The 23478-nt window shown below is 41.5% G+C and overlaps 1 protein-coding gene across 2 annotated transcripts in view; it reads left to right on the plus strand.

Moving 5' to 3' along the window:
• The window catches only part of LOC144600103 (glutamate receptor ionotropic, delta-2-like), a 361426-nt gene that overhangs the window by 194003 nt on the left and 143945 nt on the right, over positions 1-23478 (plus strand). For both annotated transcript variants that reach the window (XM_078411520.1, XM_078411521.1), the window contains exon 4: positions 978-1183. In XM_078411520.1, the coding sequence (XP_078267646.1) occupies positions 978-1183 (206 nt within the window). The remainder of the gene's footprint in view (positions 1-977; positions 1184-23478) is intronic.

Below are 23478 nucleotides of genomic sequence, written 5' to 3' on the forward strand. Positions count from 1 at the left end.
AAAATTACCCGATTTGTTTTGGTTTTGGTGAACCTTTCCTATTCCTAAGGCAAAATTCTGTTGGTAGTTGAAGGCAATTTTCAAGTAAGCAGTTCTTTTGAAATTATCTTTTATTGCAATTACTCGATTAGATATCTCTTCCTGAATATGTTCTGTGGGATTTAATTTCCTTTGGGTGCTCCCTTTAGCATCTGGTTAACATGTTTGTATTGAATTTTGATGCAGTTCGTAGCTAATTTGTTTTACATGGATTATCAGCTGCAATAAAGTAGCGCAAGATATAATTTAGCACAAACATGTAAACCAATGCACTAAATAGCTCACAGGAAACCCCGCTGAATACACAGATTGTGGGATCAGGGGTGTACTGGTGACTTTATCATTACTCCCAGTATCGGGCACACATAGGACGAGCCATCAACTAGTTTTACAGCCATGTTTTTTTTGTATTGCCAGGTAGCACATCTGCATTACTGGTTGGACTGTTTCAGTGGACATTGACTGCTTGTTAAAGTACTAAGCAGTGATTATTACGGCTGAGGTCTGATTTGTTGGCTTATATTCTTCAAAGCTGGTATCATGATACTGCCAATGTGAGACTGCACCATTTGGCAAACAAGTGCTTTACAAATTTACTCTCCATTCTGAACACTTGTAAACAAGATCATCTCCACCAGTTTATCTGTCGTTCAAATCCCTGTTAATAAATTCAGCTGCCAGATGAATTCAAACAATAAGAGGAAATTAAAACATTTCAACTTAATTAGCCGGTACCACAAGAGGCCACTAAACCATTAATTAATTAAGAGTATGTAAGATGAATATATATTGTATTTTACTGATATATGAATGGTGACTGCTTGCAGTTATTGTATGTAACAAGATAAGTATGTTAATAAGACAACTAACTGTTTTTAAAATGTTAAATCAATGATCCAAATGTTTTCTCACACTTACTTTTTTGATCATTTGAACAGACATTCGTGGGATTCAAGAGTTTTTGGGTCAAGCTGGTCAGCAGGGAATAGAGGTTTCACTTCAAAAGGTAGAGACCAGCATAAGTAATATGTTCACTGGCCTTTTCTCTACACTTGGATTCGATGAGCTCAGCCGTTTTCGGGACATGCTTCGAAGAGCCCTTCTTTTTCTCAACCCACGTACTGCAAAGACCTTCATTAGTGAGGTAACAAACGTTATTTCAATTGTGAATTTGTCTTATGAATATTAATATTTGACATTCAGCCTATGAGTGGAAGAAACACAGAGCTAGTTGTTAAAATGTCGAAGTGAACCAAGAATGGTAGGTAAAGTGCAAAACCCTATCAGAATTAAAGCCAATTGAAGGCAATTTTCAAGTAAGCAGTTCTTTTGAAATGATCCTTTATTGCATTTACTCGATTGGATATCTCTTCCTGAAAATGTTCTTTGGTATTCCATTTCCCCAAAAAAATTAAAATGTTAAAAATGGTCTTAAAAAATACTCTCAAAAAATGTTGAGCAATATATTATTTTACATAACATAATATTCTCCTACTTTATACAAAAGAATATCACCAAAATATAACTGCAAAATGTGATTAGACAGTGTGTGTGTGTGCCTGTGTGCGCAGCTCAATTCCAAATATGTGATCCAGGTCCTTTGTGCACAAGAGGCTGTTCGGCATGAGTAGAGATTCCAAATCATGTACAGTTTTTGACTGGGGAACTCGTTCAAGGCCTGCAAGCGGTGTGGGCCTCAAGTGCTGAAACTAACTTTAGCTGTTGAGTTGAGACCTGCTTTGACATTAGATGAAATGCCCCAAGCTGACTTTAGCTGTTGCTGGGCGGTCCAAGGCATTGATCTTCCTCATAGTACTTTCCTTTATAGTTTTCCTTTCCTTTTATAATATGACCCCTGAAAGCCCCCTCAGATCCTTTCACTAACCTCCCAATCGCTATTCCAGCTCTGCAGCTCTTCTGTCCACAACCCTGGTCAATATCTCAGCCCTCCTACATCACAACATCAAGCCCACCCTTCCATATACTATCTTTCCTCTAGCGTTCTTTCCCCAACCCTAACTCCCAGTAGATCCTCTCTTCACATCAGTCTTCCCCAGTAATCATCTCCATGCTCATCCTCCTGTTTAGTTTCCCCATACACACTCCTATAAGCCTACTATCTGCAATTGCAGGACATTGCAGATGAAAGGCATTTTGCATGTAATTGTGTTCGGTTCTTGTTGTTCTTGATGGATTGGAGAGTTAAGACCTCTCAGTGAACCCTCGGGTTTCCTTCCTATTAGGTTATTTCAGATTTTCCATCCTATCATCTTCTGTTTGATCTTGATATTTGGAAGAGTAAATGTTGTTATCCAGGTGGAGACGACTGATATTGATTTAGAAAATGCACTCATAACTTTTTTTCTGACGCTACGTGTGGGAACTCAGTTGATGGATTGTTCAAAAGTACCATTCATTTATTACTGCAAACGGTGTAAAAGATTGTGATCCAAACACTGTTTCAAGTGACAAGTATAATTTTACATTGTTATTGCTGGTCTATATTGTATCATATCAGAATACAATGCAGTGATATTGATCGTCATTTTCCCAGTTGCTAAAATGTATACACGGCATAACCATAATTTAACATATTTATTAAATGCAAAAGAAGGCATGTTTGAAACAGATATGCAGGTATTTGCAAAGAATTACCTTGTTGGATCTCAACATCATAGACCACCTGCATCCTCCAGCAATTTTCCTCAATAGTTTTTTGTTGTATTCATTGTAGCGATGTGAGCTTCACAAACTGAACCAGGTGGTGAATCTGTGGAATTCTTTGCCACAGAAGGCTGTGGAGACAAAGTCAGAGATAGATATATATATAGATAGATAAGGCAGAGATGGATAGATTCCTGGTTAGTTTGGGTGTCAGGGTTTATGGGGAGAAACAGAAACATAGAAAATAGATGCAGGGGGATGCCATTTGGCCCTTCGAGCCAGCACTGCCATTCATTGTGATCATGGCTGATCATCCACAATCAGTAACTTGTGCCTGCCTTCTCCCCATATGCCTTGATTCCGCTAGCCCCTAAAACTCTATCTAAATCTCTTTTAAATTCATCCAGTGAATTGGCCTCTACTGCCTTCTGTGGCAGAGAATTCCACAAATTCACAACTCTCTGGGTGAAAAAGTTATTTCTCAGTTTTAAATGGTCTCCCCTTTATTCTTAGACTGTGGCCCCTGGTTCTGGACTCCCTAACATTGGGAACATTTTCCTTGCATCTAGCTTGTCCAGTCCTTTTTATAATTTTATACATTTCTATAAGATCCCCCCTCATCCTTCTAAATTCCAGTGAATACAAGCACAGTCTTTCCAATCTTTCTTCATATGACAGTCCCGCCATCCCGGGGATTAACCTCGTGAACCTACGCTGCATTGCCTCAATAGCAAGGATGTCCTTCCTCAAATTAGGAAGCCAAAACTGCACACTATATTCCAGAAGTAGTCTCACCAAGCCCCTGTACAACTGCAGAAGGACCTCTTTACTCCTATATTCAAATCCTCTCGTTATGAAGGCCAACATGCCATTAGCTTTCTTGACTGCCTGCTGTCCCTGCATGTTTACTTTCAGTGACTGGTGTACAAGGGCACCCAGGTCTCATTGCACTTCCCTTTTTCGTAATCTGACACCATTGAGATAATAATCTGCCTCCTTGGTCTTGCTGCCAAAGTGGAAAACCTCACATTTAAACTGCATCTGCCCACTCACTTAACCTGTCCAAGTCACCCTGCAACCTCCTAGCATCCTCTTTGCAGTTCACACTGCCACCCAGCTTTGTGTCATCTGAAAATTTGCTAGTGTTACTTTTAATTCCATCATCTAAATCATTAATATATATTGTAAATAGTTGCGGCCCCAGCACCGAGCCTTGCAGCTCTCCATTCGCCACTGCCTGCCATTCTGACAGGGACCCGTTTATTTCTACTATATGTTTCCTGTCTGCCAACCAATTCTCTATCCATGTCAATGCCCTACCCCCAATACTATAGTTTTCCCCACTAATCCCCTGTGTGGGACATTATCAAAGGCTTTCTGAAAGTCCAGATACACTACATCCACTGGCTCTTCTTCATCCATTTTACTTGTCACATCCTCAAAAAAAGGAGAACGTGGTTAGGAGGGAGAGATAGATCAGCCATGATTGAATGGTGGAGTGGACTTGATGAATGAGGGCAGGGCGATGGATGTTGTTTGCATGGATTTTAGGAAGGCATTTGATAAGTCCCCCATGGTGGGTTGATCCAGAAGACTAAGGTGCATGGGATTAACAGCGACCTGGTCATATGGATTCAGAACTGGCTTGATTGATGGACAACAAAGCATTGTGGTGGAAGGACAAGATTCAGGCTGGAGGTCTGTGACCCATGGAGTTCTGCAGGGTTCGGTGCTGGGACCTTTTTGTTTATGATATATATATATATAATTTGGATGTGAACATAGATGGATTAGATAGTAAGTTACCAGATGACACCAGGATTGCTGGGGTCATGGACTGTGAGGAAGGCTATCAAAGTAAGCAGCGGGATAGATTAGCTTCCAAAATGGGCATAGAAATGGCAGATGGAGGTTAATCTGACCAAGTGTGAGGTGTTGCACTTTGGATGTCAAATGTTAGGGGAAATATATATAATTATTGGCAAGATACTTTAAAAACATTGATGTAGAGAGGGATCTTGAGGTCCAAGTTCATAAATTCGTGAAAGTGTCAACACAAGTAGATAAAGTGGTAAAGAAAGCATGTGATATGTTTGCCTTCATTAGTCAGGGCATTGAGTATAAGAGTCAGCCTGCAGCTTTATAGGACTTTGGTTAGTTTGTATTTGGAGTAGTGCGTGCAGTTCTGGTCACTCCATTACAGGAAGGATGTTGAGGCTTTGCCTGGAACACTGGAGGTTGAGAGGACACCTGATGGAAGTATATAAAATTATGAGAGGCATTGATAAGGTAGACGGTCAGAGTCTTTTTCGCAGAATCAAAATATCAAACACTAGGGGGCATAGCTTTTAGTTGAAAAGGTTGAAGTTTAACGATGTGGGAGGAACAAATAAATTTTCACAGAAGTTGGTGAGTGTCTGGAATGTGTTGTGAGGCATGGTGTTGGAGGCAGATACAATTGTGGCATTTAAGAGACTTTTAGATAGACACATAGGTATCCAAGGAATGGAAGGATATGGATCATGTACAAACAGATAAGAGATTGTCTTGGCATCATGTTCAGCACAGACGTTGTGGGCCAAAGGGCCTGTTCCTGTGCTGTACTCTTCTGTTCTGATTTATTTACATACAAGAACCTTGGAATTTGTGTTTTTTAATATTTTTTTAGAAAGTGCATACTTGCATATAATGCATAGCAAATTAAATGTTTTCTTGGCCAAGCCAGTTCATTTATGCTCGTTGTCAACTTCCTCCCATCCTTCTACAGCTAATTCTATCAACATAATTTTTGATTCTGTTCCCAGCTTTTCTGTAATTGCATCTGCACAATTCCTCTGAAGTACTTCCAATGGTATAAAAGTTACACATTGTCATTACTCTCTGGGTACTTGTTATTCGTGAATTCTCGGTTTGTATTCATGCTATTTTAATATTGTAGACCATTAGTTTTGATTTTTTCCTTTAATTCTTTGAAAACTTTTCAGAATTTATATTTGTGGTCGGAAAGTTACTGGAGTATTCTGAGGGATAAGATATCCATGCATTTAGATGGACAAGGGCTGATTAGGGATAGTCAGCACGGTTTTGTACGTGGGGGTCAGGTCTCATGAATCTGATTGTGTTTTTTGAAGATGTGTCCAAAAAAGGTTGATGAGGGCAAAGCTGTAGATGTATATATGGATTTCAGCAAAGCGTTTGACATGTGACCAAAAAAGGTTGTCGAGGGCAGAGCTCTGGATGTACGTATGGGTTTCAGGAAAGCATTTGACAATGTTCTGCACGGTTAGCTGCTCTGGCAGGTTAGATTTTAGTTTAGAGATACAGTGCAGAAACAGGCCCATTCGGCCCACCGAGTCCACGCCGACCAGTGATCCCCACTCCCCACACATACCCACTAGGTCCATTTTTCACATTTACCAAGCCAATTAACCTACGTACCTGGACGTCTTTGGAGTGTAGGAGGAAACCGAAGATCTCGGAAAAAACCCACGCAGATCACGGGGAGAACATACAAACTCCGTACAGACAGCACCCGTAGTCGGGACCAAACCTGGGTCTCCGGTGCTGCATTCGTTGTAAGGCAACAACTCTACCGCTGTGCCACCGTGCCGCCCTAATTGTTTGTGATCCAAAGAGAGATAGCTGAATGGATAGAAAATTGGCTTCTTGAAAGGAAGTGGAGGGTTGGTGTGTGTCAACGTTTGGTGGGTGAATGGAATGAACTGTGGAGGAGGTAGTTGAGGCAGGTACTATTGCAATGTTTAAGGAACATCTAGACAAGTATATGGGTAGGATAAGTTTAGAGGGATATAGGCCAAACACAGGCAGATGGGACTCATGTAGATGGGGGCATGTTAGTCAGCATGGGCATGTTGGGTCGAAGGGCCTGTTTCCACGCTGTATGACTTTATGACTCTAAAGGGAAAGATATGCACCTCTATGCATCCTTTCCTGATATATCCTCACAATTTTGGTATTACACCCATGAGTATTTCTTGCAGCTCACATCATGTTCATAAGAAGACAATTAAATTTGTATGCCATACTCAAACCAATGTTGGAAGCATTATGGAGTGTAACATCTCAAACTTTCATTTTACCTCACCAGAAATAACCTTACTTATAGGTTTGGGTGTTTTTGAGATTATTTTTTAGCTCCATCTAGTTATTTGTGTTTATACTTCTAGGTCCTATTGTTCCCAAACTAATTTTAAATCATATTTGCTGAGTAATAATTGACTTCTTTATATTTCTTGTCAGAAGTAAAACCTTACACTGAACCGAAATTAGGCATTTGGTATATTCTGGAAATTATTAATATAATTCTGTAATTAATTGCAGTCATCTCTATATTGACTATCACCCCTTTGTAATTTGACATGATTTGGAAATTTAGAAACATTATTATTGTTGATTTCACAGTTATTAATAAGTGATGCAAACTATGATTTTTATACTGATCCTTGTAGGATTTCCCATCTTGTGACTTTTTAAAATTATTCTCTGCTTCATTTTTATGTGCCTGCTAAGTATTCATTCTACTGTTTGTGCTCTGACAGCAATAGCTCTGACCTTATCCATTTGTCTATTATTTTACATCTAATCAAAGGCCTTCCATTGTGCAGATAAATTACATTTACTGAATTATCCTTACTTGCCCTCAAAGTTAACATTTCAAATAATTTAATATGAGTGAGATTTTCCATTCAAAATCAATATATACTCATTCTTATTATATTTTTTGGCAAATACGTGTTGTTCTGTTCTTCAGAAGAAGTCCCATTATTTTTTTTCACCATTGATGGTAAGCCAATTATTCTACAATTCCCCAGACCTGTCCGATCTATCTCTCTTCTTCAATATAGGTTTAACATTAGTTTTCTGAGACTACATTTTTCTATTAAAGGAATATTAAATATACCTCTGCTGTCTTCGCTAAGGCTTCTTTTAAATATAATATGTCAAATCCAACAGTTTTATTCTTGGAATTGTTCATGTAGTTGTATTTTAAATTAAATTACATCACTTTTTATCTCACTTTCTGATATCGTTTCTGCCTGACCCATCTCTCAGATAAGTAATGAAGCAAAATAATTATAAGATTTCTGGTAGTCAGCTATAACTGCCCCTGACTTTATATTTTCCATTCTCTGTTCCCTTCAATGCTTTCCTGTGAATTATTATTTTCTGTTTTAATATAACTGTTCCTCTAGAAATAAATTTTTTTTTGTTTTTCATTTTTCATTTTTCATTTCATTTTATCATTTTTTAAAACTTTTCATCAAGGTGACTTTTCATCAAATGTCCATCAGTGTTCTTCCCTGCTGCCCATGCACTAAGATTTTTCCTCTTTCTTTCTCCTCAGTTTTCTGATTAGGTCTTTATCCATCTATAGAGCATAATTAGAGTTCAATTTATTTTATTTTCTTTGTAGGAAATATTGTCCTAGATTTTTGTTGTTGTTGTTGTTTTCCATGTGTCCCACTCTTGTTTTACAAATTTGCTTGATAATATTGTTGTCCATGCTTTTCCAAGTCCCTGAGAATCTGATGTTCTCCAACTTATTTCCTTGGGCTTTTGTGTTTCACAACTATTATCTTAAATTGTATTCCATTCTTGTTGCTACTTGAAGAGGTTCACCTAATTTTACCCACTTTATCAACTCTGACACATTTGCTTTTGCTACTTCTCAGCTGCACCTTCAGTGAATGTGCTGAGAAAGAAGGGCTGAACACGTTTCCTTTTGCTTCCTCCTTCTGTCCAATGAATTATAGCACGGCTTCTGAATTATTCTTCCATATTCATTTACTTCCTTAATTTGTTTTTTTCTCAATTTCTTTCCAATATGTGGTGCTCTATATACTCAAATTAATATGATAGGTTGCATATTAGCTGAGGAATTTGATTACACAGCAATGTGTTTTGTTCAGGATTACATAATTAGAAACTTTTTTTCTGAACGGAAACTTGGTAACATTTCCAGATAATTTAATATCAGACTAGAAATCAGACCGGCAGTTTCACAATGATTCTTACTGTCATTTGGTGCTATGTTTCCACCAAATGATAGTGAGACATATCATTGGTCCCACTAGTGACGATGGCTAACTACCCAGTTACACCAGTCCTTATGCAACACTATTTGTCAATGTTCAAGGTGAGATTAGTTGCATTTTGACAAAAGGCACCAGTTGTTGTGCACTCAGACCAGAGATGTTTCTGTAACGCTGTTTGCTTCACAGTTGGTTAATTCAAAGAGGTGCTCACACTTTCATTTGGAATCTTCCAATTTTGCTCCTCAGCACTCAAAACCATTCTGAGAGATATTCTCTCTCAACACAAAGTTGGACTATCAAGTTCGTACTTGAAAAATACTTGCAAGGGTGCTTATGCTGTACTACGGGTGTAGGTAAAGAATTGTGGTAGACCATGAGAGAAAGTTCTTCATGCTCAATGCTGGGTATTCTGGGAGCTCACAAGGCTCCCTCATTCTAAAGAAGAAACAGATATCTCTCTTCAATAAAAGACCATGTTGTCTTATTGAATCAACATTAAAGGATACGAACTATCAGCCACTTGCATGGCTTGTCACATTTAGACTCTCTCCTGCCACTGTGGTTAAACCTCTTTATGTTGAAAGCCATGGTGGAAACATAATAGACACCAAGATGGTTCTTCCCAAAATTAGGATTCTCTGAAATATCTTCAAGAGTTCTATGCAGTGCTCATCAAACTGGTCCTTCTATTTCATAAATAAGAATAGAAAATGCTGGAAAAACTCAGCACATCAGGCAGCATCAGTGGAAAGAATAGCAGTCAATGGTTCAGGTCCAGGAACTGGTTTTTTAATGCAAGGTCCCAGACCTGAGACATTTACTCCATCTCTTTCCAAAGTTGTTGCCTCATCTATGTCATGTTCCACCATTTTCTGTTTTTATTTCTGATTTCTGGTATCTGTTTTTTATTAAAAATTTTCACCATGCCAAACATGATGCCGTGTTAAAATAATCTCCACTGCTTGCACACTATCCAGATCGCTCCATTCCTAGCGTATCAAGTAACAGTTCAGGAACCAGACAAGCAAATACATTGTGCCTTCTGAATCCTTTCTTTTTCCTTCTTGTGGTTCAAGGGTGATACAGTGGAGCAACTAATTGAGCTGCTCCCTTGTGATGCCACAGATGCGTGTTCAGTTCTAACTTGATTGCTATCTAGTTGGAGTTTACGCTTTCTCCCTATGGCTATGTGGATTTCCCCCAGATGTACCAATTTATTCTCTCACCTAAAAAATGTGGAGATTGTTCGGTTAATTGGCCACTGTAAAATGCCCCAATGTATAGGTGAGTGATAGAATCTGGGGGAATTGAGGAAAATGTGGGGAGAATAAAATATAGGATTAATGTAAATCATTGGTAAGTGGTTAGTGCCGATTCTGTATGCCGAAGGACCTGTTTCCATGCAGTGCCTGTCTTTGACTTAGCTGTTTTCTTTGGGCTAATGTTGCTGTGTGGAGTCGCCTTCCAATTAGTCAATGTAATAGATGTACAACTCTTTCTGCTTCACTGCAGCTTGTTGGTGCCAAATGTCCCACTTGTGCACTGTGCCACTCCAACCATTGCCCTGTCCTCTGAGTGCCTGTATCTAAATTGGTGATTAGCAAGGATTGCTGGAGTGATGTTGCATTGCTCTCCATCTGCTGCTGTTGCTCCATCTCCAATTACTCTTGGACATCTGGGCTTGGAGTGGGGTCCTTGCACAGTGAGCCTGCCATTAATTAAAAAAACTCCACAACAATACCGAGTGGCCAGCACTCATTTCAGACAGATGTCATTTAAATGAGGGAGCAATAGGTAATAGAAAAATGTGCTGCTTCATTCCAAACTTGCTCTATCTCAGCAAGAATTTTTAGGCCATTGGACAAGATCCGAATCGTCCCTTGTGCATGGATCCGTTGGGCCGAAGGCAGAGCCTTTGATAGTGGAATCAAAGGCTCTGCCTTCGGCCCAACGGATCTATGCCAATCATCAATCACCCATTCGCACTAGTGTAATATAGTCCTAATTTGATTGGTGTCCATGTTATCCCACTTTCGCATCCCCTTCCATGCATACATGGGGTAATTTACAGAGGCCAATTCGCCTACAAACCTGCACGTCTTTGGGATGTGAGAGGAAACCGGAGCACACCTGATGGACTGCCATGCAGTCACAAGGAGAATGTGCAAACTCCACATCGATAGCACTCAAGGTTAGGATCGAATACACGTCTCAACGCTGTGAGGCAGCAGCTCTACCAGCAATGCCACTGTGCTGCCCTAGTCCTGATGGCTTTTTGATGACTGATGCTGTTATAAACAATGTTTGCTAACGTCTACAATACTAAAAAAAATAAGGACTGAGTAACAAATTTAGTTAAAATCATATGAATTATATTCACAAATAAAATGCACAAATATACATTAGAGCGAAGGGAAAAAAAAGGCTTTTAAATGAAGATCAGTAGCCCAGTTCAGATAAATGACAAATCTAGGGTGCAGCGAGAAGTCAGACGCACACACATCTGACCTCCTGGCACATTCTCTGTGCTCACTCTGCAGTTAGCTGGAGGGTCTCTGTGCACCCATTGACTCTACTTAACAGGGTGTCACAGATCATTATCTTTTATCTCGTTCTCTATAATTTCTATTTCTAGCTTATTGATTAATGTGCCACTTTTTTCTAGCACCATTATGTTAACCCTAATAAAAGGGTACTCCACCTCCTCTTTTCCCTCTTTATCATTACTAAATACATTATACCCAGCAATGTTTAACTTCTACTCCTTCATCTTTGTCAAATGCTTGTAAACCCTATTTGATTTGGGGGGTTTTTGCAACAAAAAAACATTACTGCCTCCAAATTCTCTGTTTCATTTACTCAACTGTAAATTTATACGCAGAGAATTTAACACATTTTCTAAAGTTTTACTTTCATGTTATTTTTAACCATCCTTTTACATTTCTGTTGTTTGCCTCGATTTATTCCCTGGCTGCTTGTTTCTTGTAGCTGGTGTATTCTGTCTGATTTGATTCGATTCAGTTCAGGCAGAACCCATCCACAGTTCCTTGAAAACAACACCTCGTCGCCATGCCAACTATTTAGAGTCATGTGAAATCTCCGCATCTCTCATTTTCTACGGTCGTTCCTTTGTGATTTAGGCACTAATCCAGAGATTATTACCTTTGAGCTGAACTAAGAGTTAAATTAGCTTCTGTCCCTTGAGACTTCCTCGACAGAATCTCCCTATTATGAATGGATGCCAACAACTTCAGTTTTCCTCTTTCCCAAATGCCTGTCCACCTGTCTCAAGATGTTCCTTAAACTGGCATCAAATTGACAACAATACTCTTTAGAAATCGCTCCTAGCTGCAGAAGGTACTACTCTTGGGATTGACAATATATGTTGATTTTATCTAACCATTGCAGGAAGGCAGAGGTTGATGGGTCAGTACCTTATTGACTGGGATAATTGGCCAGTTGGATACAATGATCCTTCCCACCATCAGAGGTACTCCATGGTGCCTCTGCACAGATTTATAACCTGTAACCGCTATCTCCCGTGATTATTTTTCCCCCTTGTTATGATCGGCCAAGAGCAAGTGTCATCTCCATTTGGTTTAGGTGCAAGCCTGGGCAAATAATTTGGAACACAGACTTACCCAGCATCTGCAATCCCTTCTTGAACTAATAGACTGATTCCAGAACAACCACTTGGCTTCTACATCTTTGGTCTATTTGGATGCAGGAGTTGCTGGATGATGAACGCACAAGGGATTAGCTGACCGCCGGTAGGGACTCCAGCTGCAGTGCCTTTGGCTCTCCTGAGATGTACCCATAAGGCAGTGGGGTTCAATTTGACCCATGGCCTTCCCAGCTAGGGGTCAAATAGCACCCCACTGCTCAGGAGAGCCCCCAGTCAATAAGATACTGTCAACGTTTGCCTTGCTTTGTGGGTGCGAGGGCCACCTCAGGGAATCATGACCATTCGACCTTGGAAATCTTCGTGTTGGAAAGATCACCATTAGAGAATAGACACAGATTTCTGGAACTAATGTATGCAAAATAAACTCTTTATCATAGATACCTTTCTCCAGGGCAAGCACTGCCACAAGGTGGCTTGGCATTGCCCCTGCTCTGGTTACTGGCATCACCTGATCTACTCATCTCTAGAAGAAAGGTTCTGGTTTGTGTTGTACGCACTCAAACTCATCACAGTTCAGATTGCGACACTGAACACTCGCTGATCAAGAGCAAAGGTGCAGCTGCTCCCACGTGGGGTATATACGTCCAAACAGAAAGGCCAGACCCATATCAACATCTCCAATAACATGGGTGAACATCAACATTTCTCCAAACTGCTCGCCCAAGCGCTTCCAACACTGGACCCGTCAAGGAATGTCAGCTAACTCTGGAAATCCCTGAAAAATATAATTTGTGAAGCAGCATCACTTGCCCTCAGATGAAAAGCGTAAGAATACTGACTTTGAGGCTTGCCTAGATTACAATTTGCCTATCGTTGAAGCTAAACGTTCTGCTCACCTCACGCATAATGTACAGCTGAACACCAACACGCAAAATGGCTTAAAGCTTGCAAAAGCAGCCACGCACAGAGCACCAAGGCATTGTGCACACAGGTACTGGAGTGAATTGTGCAAATAAATTCAAGTTGCAAGTAACTGTGGAAACCTTTGTGCCATGTACAATGGCATAAACCAAGCAATAAGTCCAACAATCTCTAAAAATTGCGCCTTTGAAATCTGCAAATGATGCCATCATCACTGTTGAAAGGAAGAAGATGGATCACTGCGTCAAACTTTACTCGGCCATATTCATGTGAGGGTGACACCACCAGCTCTTGATGCTCTCCCTCAGGTGCCAGTGATGAGTGAGCTCGATCCCGAACCACCCCTGCATGAAACTGGATAAAGCCATTAATCGCCTGGTAGCCAGGAAGGCTCCTGGTGAAGATGGCATATCTGCTGAACTCCTTGAGTATGGAAACCATCAACACTTGCCAGACCTCCACATCCTTCTCCTGTTCTGCTGGAGAGAGAGTGGTGTCCCTCAAGACATGCGTAACTCCCAACAGCTCCCTCACATTGTATAAGAACAAGGAAGATTGCAGCAATTGCAACCACAGGGAGTGTTACAGGAAAGACGTTTGCCAGAATGATCCTGGAACGACTCCACAGACTCACTGACCGGATATGCCATGAGACACAATGCGGCATCCGCAGAGGTGGATCCACAACAGATCTTCGTCAAATCCAATTAAAATGTCGAGAGAGAGAGTAAACCCCATTATACAGCGTCTTTGTGGATCTTATGAAAGCTTTTGATTCTGTCAACAGACATGGCCTCTACCAGGTACTGGAGAAGATTGGATGCCCACCACGTGCTCTAAACCTCATTCAGTCCTTTTGTGAGAATATGCATGGTACAGTGTAATTTGATGGTGCTCCCTCAAGACATTCGTAACTCCCAACAGCTCCCCTACATTGTATAAGAACAAGGAAGATTGCAGCAATGGCAACCACAGGGAGTGTTTCCCTCTGAGAAGTGGAGTGAAGCAAGGCTGTGTCCTAGCTCGCACTCTCTTTGGCATTTTCCTATCTGCCCTTCTGTCCTTTACCCTCCCAACAAACAAAGGAAGGAATTTATCTTCACAGCAGAAGTGACCAGAAGCCCCTCAATGTAGCAAGGTTGAAAGCCAAGGCAAAGGTAAGAACCGCGCTTATGAGGGAACTCCTGTACGTCAATGATGCTGCACTCATCTCCCCAATGGAAGAAGGACTTCGGGGGCAAATGAACAGACTGTCAAGACTGTTTTCTTGTCAAATATCTCGAAACGGAACAATGAAATATTTACATGTAGCGGCCAAACAGATATTTAAACATAGTATTTTGTAAACACCATAATAATAATAATAGTGCAAAGACAAAAAAATATGTCCCCATGTCTATGTAGTTTGTAGCTTACTTGGAGGTCGTGGTGTTTAATAGCTTGATGGTTGTAGGGAAAAAGCTGCTCTTGAACCTGGACGTTACAATTTTCAGGCTTGCAGCGAATACCGATTAATGATCAGTGTTAAGGCTGTTGTCATGGATCAGGGCACTCCACTCTCCCTGAAATTACTCTAAATACCACTCCGCTGGAAACCTTCAACAAATTCTCCTACCTAGGATCTATGGTGACTGATAGCCTCTCTCTGGATGAGGAAATCAACTCACGTAAAGGAAAGACAGCAACCACCTTCAGGAGGATAACCAAGTGGGCATGGAAGAACAGGAAACTCCCAATCAAGACCAAGATAACTGTCGACAAAGAATGTGTCTTGAGCACTTTCCTGTACAGTAGTGAAGTTTGGGAGACTTACCTACCTCAAGAACAGAAACGGAATCATTTTAATTTCCTCGGACTTTGTCGCATCCTCCAGGTTTCTTGGCAGGACCAAATCACCAATGAATCTGTCCTCTTCCTGGCTAGCATCCCTGTGATCCCAAAGCAGAAGTGTCTCCCCTAACTTGGATACATACACAGGATGGGAAATGGACACATCCCTAAAGATGTGCTATAAAGAGAGGCCACCAATGCACGGAGGCCAAAACGAAGGACAAAGCCTTGCTACAAGGATACAATTAAAAGAGATATGAAACATATTTTAACATTGGCACTGATAACTGGGAAGCAGCTGCTGAGGACCGGGGGAGGTGGGAAAAGGACTTCCAGGTGGGTTTGAAGCACCACCACAACATATGGTTCAAGACCCTGGAGACCAGGTGCCAACGCCACAAAATGATCAACAGCAGCAGCAACACACTTCTCAATCCAACGGCCAGTGATAACTTCACCAGTGGGAGCTGGGGGAGGGTCTGCCTGTCAAGGATCGGACGAGTTAGCCACAGTCGGAAATGCAACCAGAGATGAAACAGTCCCCTCTTCAAACAGGATATCAAAGCCACAACATCAACTCCTGCAGATGGATGAATGCTAACAAAACATCTAACCCTGGATCATTTTATAAATAAATAATTACCTTTTGCTCAGTCTTGTGTTTGCATTTTCCGGTGTAAAGTGTACAAAAAGATAAAACAACATATATATATATATATATATATACTGCTTTATGCTTATCCATAATCACTGAAATTTTTGTTCAAACTACCAATCAATTTACGATCCACATTTCTGCTCCCATAAGATTGTGACCCATTCTTGTTTACTCCCCACTCAGCAGGGTGATCTATAGTTTTATTTTGTCTGCTCCAATGGAAGTTTCTGCATTTACCTTGGGTTTAGTTTAGTTTAGCGATACATCGAAACATAGAAACATGAAAATAGGTGCAGGAGGACGCCATTCGGCTCTTCGAGCCTGCACTGCCATTCATTGTGATCATGGCTGATCGTCCACAATCAATAACCCGTGCCTGCCTTCTCCCCATATCCCTTGATTCCACTAGCCCCTAGAGTTCTATCTAACTCTCTCATAAATCCATCCAGTGATTTGGCCTCCACTACCCTCTGTGGCAGAGAATTCCACAAATTCACAACTCTCTGGGTGAAAACGTTCCTTCTTGCCCTTCGGCCCACTGAGTCCATGCTGACCAATGATCACCTGTACACTTGCTCTATCCTACACACTTGGGACAACTTACAGAAGCCAATTGACCTACAAACCTGTAAGGTTTGGAATATGGGAGTAAAGTAGAGCGCCCGGCGAAAACCCAAGAGGTCACAGGGACAAATTACGAACTCAGTACAGGCAGCACCCATACTCAGGATCGAACCCAGGTCTCTGGCGCTGTAAGGCAGCAACTCTACCATTGCGAACTGCGCTGCCCAGGTTAATGGCTCAGGAAAATGAATTGGCTTCCACATCTCTCTTGTTAATTTTAATGACTTGATTTCTTCTCTCAGTGAATGTTCGGGTGGTAGATGCACACCAATTGAATTTGTGAAGAAAAATTACACATTATGCACCACTTGTAACTTTGGCTGCAGCTGCAGTCTCTCTGCACAATGTTGGTTGGTTGTTGGTTGTTAAAAGGTGCTTCAGAATAATGCATGTTGATATATGTCCCATTTTCATTTGCACCTTCTGAGAATGTACTTAACCCCTGCTCCGCCTCATGCTCCAGCTGCAGCCAAATCTTGATGTCAGCAGTTGATATATAAATGTGCTCGATCACCAAGAGGATTTACTGCAGTGGTCTGACCACCATGGACAGCAAATACAAATTGGTAGAAGATTAAAGGATAAAATTTTACTGATGGGCAGTGAGCAACCAGTAAATAGCCAAACTATGTAGTAATGAGAGAATGATGACTCGGTCAGGCCTTAATTAACATTGGCTTCTCAGAGTATTTCTAGAGGGGAAGCTCCCATTGGCTCCCTTTGGTAGTGAATTTCTCCATTTCCACTGCATCTCCTCTCGAAATAAGACTTTATACTCCAAGACAATGGAGATATCCAATTTCCTCAGCGAATATAGTTTTCCTCCCCCTCCTCCAACTTTGACAGTTGTGTCTTTAGTTTAGTTTTAGAGATACAGCGTGGAAACAGGCCCCTCAGCCCACCCAGTCCCCTCAGCCAACCAGCGATCCCCGCACACTTGCACTATCCTACAGACACTGGAGACAATTTTACTAAGCCAATTAACCTACAAGTCTGTACGCCTTTGGAGTGTGGGAGACCGGAGCTTCTGGAGAAAACCCACGCAGTCACAGGGAGATAGTACAAACTCCATGCAGACAGCACCCACAAATTAGGATCCAACCAGTGTCACTGGTGCTGTAAGGCAGCAACTCTACCACTGCGCCACCATGCCGTCTTCACCATTTCCCATAGCTTTGCTCTTGCACGTTCCCCCCTCCCTCCAAGACAAAACATGGATAGTTCCACTAACCCCAACCTTTCACTACACCAACCCTCTACATCCAAAATGTTATTATCTGACATTTCTGCCAACTTCGATGTGATTCCACCACCAGTCAAATCTTCCCTTCCCCGTCTATTTCTGCGAGCTGCAGAGACTGCTGTCTTGGTGACTCCTCAGCTCACTCATCTCTCGCCTGCCATCCTTGCCCACCGCAGGAACTTTCCCTTGCAACCAAAGAAGGAGATGTAACACCTGTCCCCGCATCGCCTCTCTCACTTCCATTCAGGGGTCCCAATGGCCTTTACTGATGAGAAAGAGGTGTACTTCCGCCTCCTCCAACCTTTTGGTGCTTTTGATGTAGCTGCTACATCGATGAGACCAAGTGTCCACGAGGCAACCATTTTGTTGAACACTTGCATTCCAATTTCAGGTAACCCCCTCTCCAACTTTTACACCCACCCAGCTTCACTCACATCCCTGCCTGTGCACACACTTCTTTAAACGTTCCCTGCCCCGTCACACAGTTCCCTTCCTCTACCCCTTTAATCCTCTCATTCCCCTACCTCCCTACTCTGGATCCTCAATTTTTCTCCCCCGCTACCCCACCATTCCTTTCCCCCCACCATCCCATATTTTGGTCCCCACCATTTCCACCCTTCTGTCTTCTCCATCTTTGGTTACAATCTCCACCCTTCTCTCTCCCCCACGTAACCTATCTGCCAATCGAACCTTCCATGATTGAATGGCGGAGTAGACTTGATGGGCCGAATGGCTTTACTCTGCTCCGCGAACTTATGAACTTCCCATTACCTGAATCCACCTATCACTTCAAGGGTGGCACGGTGGCGCAGCGGTAGAGTTGCTGCCTTACAGAGCTTGCAGCGACGGAGACCCGGGTTCGATCCCGATTACGGGTGCTGTCCGTATGGAGTTTGTACGTTCTCCCCGTGACCTGCGTGAGTTTTCTCCGAGATCTGCGGTTTCCTCCCACACTCCAAAGACGTGCAGGTATATAGGTAAATTGGCTTGGTAAATGTGAAAATTGTCTCTAGTGTGTGTAGAAGAGTGTTAATATGTGGGGATCACTGGTTGGCGCGGACCCGGTGGGCCGAAGGGCCTGTTTCCGCGCTGTATCTCTAAAAACTAAACTAAACTAAACTTCCCAGTTCTCGCTCTGGACATTCCTCTCGCCTCTCTCTATCAGCTCTCTCCCCTGCTACTCCAGAGTCCTGATCCTGTCTATTTCCTTCTACAGATGCTGCCTGACTCGTTGTTCCTCCAGCAGTTTGTTATCTGCTTTACATCACTATGCATATTTATTTGCTCCATGTTTCACTTTTGAACTTATTCTCCTAGTGTTGCTGTTTATCATGCAGCACCTAGGTATTGAAATGACCACTATAAAACTCACCATTCCAATGGATACTATTTTCAAGCGTGTGAACAAAATGAGAAACATGTTTTACGATATTTTCTGAAGACACCCCTGTTGACTATAAGCTGCCAGCTGCTTTGGGTCCCGTGATTGTTCATTTTGTATTTAGCAAGAATAATCATTTGAGCAATTTTTTTTTAAATATGCCTACAGATAAATCAAAGTGTGGCAAAGAAATTAACTGCTCCAGATGATAAAGCTAATCCTGTGCATGTTATATAGCATTGCACAAAATTCTCATTAATTTCATGCAATTTTATATGATGACTGATCTCTTAAAAATTAAAATCTAAATGAGGTAAATTTCTGGTTTGCCAAAGGCTTCAAACCTAGCTTCTTTTGTTAGAGCATCTATAAACAATAGGTTGAAAAATGGTGGCCTTTTGTTCTACTCTCAGCGGAAGGTGGAAGAATCCTGGAAATCTCATTAATTTCTTTTTCCCAGGTATTCAAAAAGACTGTCAAGGCCAAATCAGCCATTGTTGAGCAGCAGTTAGAATTTTCTGTGAAAGGAGAGAGTTTGAATTTCGAGAAAAGAGGGTATTTGAGAATCTCAGAATAAACAAGATAACTTTGTTGAAATTAAAAATAATTTAAAAATGGGCTAGGATTTGTCTTGGGTAAGGAAGCATCTTTGTGCATAACATTGTGCACTGCAGTCTGATTGCTGAATGTGATCAGCTCCTTTGTACAAAGTTCTACAACAAGCTTGATCTGGGTCACTCTAGTGTACGACTTGCACACACCTGGTGGCTACCATGCAAGCATAGTGACAACAAATAGCATGTACCAATGTGCAACTGAGGCATGAGAAAAGCAAAGGCAACTCACTTTTAAAGCTTGCCCTGACAGGTTAGTTCACTGCGTGATGCATTGATAATCTTCCAACCCTGCTCTTATTTTAATTCCAGTATCTGTAACGCTGCCGGCTGCAATGGTAAGTTGTAGATCTTGTGGGTTGGTGAGGCAGGAGAGATAAGTCAGGTGTGAGTTGTGAATGGAGATGGGGAGGGCCAGAAAAATTGAGGATGGTGTATTGATTAATGGGAACACTGATGGATGGACACACGATCAGGATGTGGTGGTGGAGATGTCTTCAAGATTGGATTGTAGCCTACTCAGATGTGCAGCAGCAGCCAACAATTAGGACATGCTGGCCATCAAGTTTGCAGTACTGCGGATAACATGGATGCCAACATGTTAGGCTAAATTCAGCCTTATAAAGGATCTGCCCAAGCAGGTCTAGCCTCTGCAGTCCAATATTTGGTTCCCAAACATGATAGATCTTCCTTAGCTTACATACCTCCAGCACTAACGATACGATGTGATACGATAGAACTTTATTTATCCCAGGAGGGAACTTGGTCTGCCAACAGTCAGAAAACACAAGAACCATGAAACATGAAATGAAATGAGTGGAAAGTCCAGGAGTTGGGATGTGCAAAGATTGGGGAGGGAGGAGGGGAGTCAGTCTACCCCACGGCAGAAGGGGGAGGAGTTGTACAGTTTGACAGCCACAGGGAAAAAGGATCTCCTGTGGCGTTCTGTGTTGCATCTTGGTGGAACCAGTCTGTTGCTGAAGGTGCTCCTCAGGTTGACTAGTGTGTCATGGAGGGGGTGAGCTGTATTGTCCAAGATGTTCTGCAATTTGAGGAGCATCCTCCCCTCCACCATCTCCTGCACCTATCTCTAGAAATCAACACTCCACCCCCCACTACCCAATTACCAGCCAAAACACTGGGTAACTTCCCAACCAACAGCCTAACCCTGGCCCCTCTTAAACAATTGCAATTCTGACCTTTGTTTTTCCTGTTCAGTCACCAGAATGTCTTTCTCTCACTCTGTTAAGCTGATCTCTCACCATCCTTATCTGATGACAGGTCTAACCCATGCCACCTCTCTTTTAACATAAGCCTTATCTTCACTGCCATCCTTCTCCCCCCATTCAGTCACTAACTAACCCAGTCCCCCATTAGTTAGTTTAAACCCTGACCATAATGACCTGCCCAAACCTCAAGTTCCCAGTACTCCCGCTGAAGCTGTAATCTTTTCCATCTTCAACCTTGACCTCTCTTCCCACAGTCACATCAAAATGAAGCAGCAGATAAAGAGACTGATAGTGTTCAAGGCTGGATCAATGGTTTAAGATATTGGGTTAGTCGCATTGAAAAATTCTTCAGCAATAGTCCTTCAACGAAAATGTGCCTTGCTTATCAATGTGTCACATTTTCAATGTCTCTTTCCAAAAAAAGTTCAATAAATGTGCATGTGGAGAGAAATAAATTTTTTAAAATCCCTGATGTTGAGAAATATTGGCCCCTCCAAGGAAAGGAGTGGAACTAAACAGATGCTAATCTGGGAAAGTTTCCAACAGAAGCACTAATTAGCTTCAATTGACCTCAAAATATGTCTGTCAGAGTGACTGCCAAAGGTAAGCCCTTAAAATGCATGATCACTGGGATTTAAATGGAAAAGTGATCCTATCAGAATCTTTGGATAGAACCGAGGATTAGCAGGGAGCTAATCGCACAACAGGAGTACAATATAGAAAATGGAGCACTTGTAGTGAAGTCGAGATGATGTGTGTTAAACATTTTACAGAGGCGTAGATTGACAAATGTTATAATTGCAGTATATTTCTACCATGCAGAATGTATTGGAATAAGTAAAATGTCTGAAACATAGAAAATAAGTGCAGGAGTAGGCCATTCGGCTCTTCGAGCCAGCACCGCCATTCAATATGATCATGGCTGATCATCCAAAATCAGTACCCCGTTCCTGCTTTCTCCCCATATCCCTTGATTCCGTTAGCCCTAAGAGCTATATCTAACTCTCTCTTGAATACATCCAGCGAATTGGCCTCCCTTTTGTGGCAGAGAATTCCACAGATTCACAACTCTATGGGTGAAAAGGTTTTTCCTCATCTCAGTCCTAAATGGCCTACCCCTTATTCTTAAACGGTGGCCCCTGTTTCTGGACTCCCCCAGCATCTGGAATATTTTTCCTGCAATGAATGCAATCTGGAATGAAATAAAGTTCTTTGTAGTGTACAGTCAGGATCTTCATTAAAAAAACAGAACCACACTATTATCTCTGCAGCAATGAAATTGTACCTGTGTGATCCAAGATGGGGAAATATTTTGGAAAACAAAATCTGCCTAAGAATGTATAAGAAATTAAAAAAATAATGTAAGAATTACATTAAGAATGGCGGCACGGTAGCACAGCGGTAGAGTTGCTGCTTTACAGCGAATGCAGCGCCGGAGACTCAGGTTCGATCCTGACTACGGGTGCTGCACTGTAAGGAGTTTGTACGTTCTCCCCGTGACCTGCGTGGGTTTTCTCCGAGATCTTCGGTTTCCTCCCACACTCCAAAGACGTACAGGTATGTAGGTTAATTGGCTGGGTAAATGTAAAAATTGTCCCTAGTGGGTGTAGGATAGTGTTAGTGTACGGGGATCGCTGGGCGGCACGGACTTGGAGGGCCGAAAAGGCCTGTTTCCGGCTGTATATATATGATATGATATGATACTCACTAATAAGAGAAAGAGATTATCACCAAGAGAGTAAAATGTGTGCTATGCCTAGACTAAATGTGGAAAAAATTTCTGTCAAATAAAGCTGCAAATTAGCAGTGGGTAATAGTTGGACTAGAATTGAGATGGAAACAGACTTAATATATTCCCAGGGCATATATACAGGTATATTGAAGGCTTGTGTTTCAATGTTAAAATCTCAAAACTGACTACAAATTCATTTTTCTAGTGATTAGCTCTTTTGTACAAAGTTCTACAGGGTTGATCTAGGTCCCTGTGCCAGGAGCCTAATAAGATATATAAATTAAAAAAATTAATGCAAAAACAGAGATTAGAAAGATGAGGAAATGTAAATAACATTTGGATAAAACATAACGGGCAATAAAATCAGAATAAAGTCATAAACAATCAAGATGAAATTCAGAAGGATTCTAATTTGGGGCTTGCAGTAAATGTACTGTCCATATCAGTGGGGTCAGCCAGCCTACAATGTGCCTTTTATTCAACATCCGTTAACACAAAAGCATGAACCAAGGATGTAACTATAGTACCCTCTTGTGGAACAGTGGGGTATCAGAGGAGAAAGAGGTAGCTATGGGCAATAATAGTGCAAGAGAACATTAATATTCATTTGCGAAGTCTGATTCGGGGAGGCAAGAAGTGTTAAATACAGTTACAATGATTAAAACACACACATTTTCTCTAATAATAAAGCATTGTCAGAAAATAAACACCCCATACGTATATGATACCAGGAGGTTTATTAGCACTTGCAAGCTACTGCAAAGATTGCAGATGAGCTCATTAGCAGGAATCGGAATGCTGAAAATGATTCAACTCAATTTCTGACCAAACAATATTGTGCAAAAATGTTTGTTTATTGGAA

Source organism: Rhinoraja longicauda, chromosome 14, assembly GCF_053455715.1.
Source record: "Rhinoraja longicauda isolate Sanriku21f chromosome 14, sRhiLon1.1, whole genome shotgun sequence".
NCBI classification, from domain to species: Eukaryota; Metazoa; Chordata; class Chondrichthyes; order Rajiformes; family Arhynchobatidae; genus Rhinoraja; species Rhinoraja longicauda.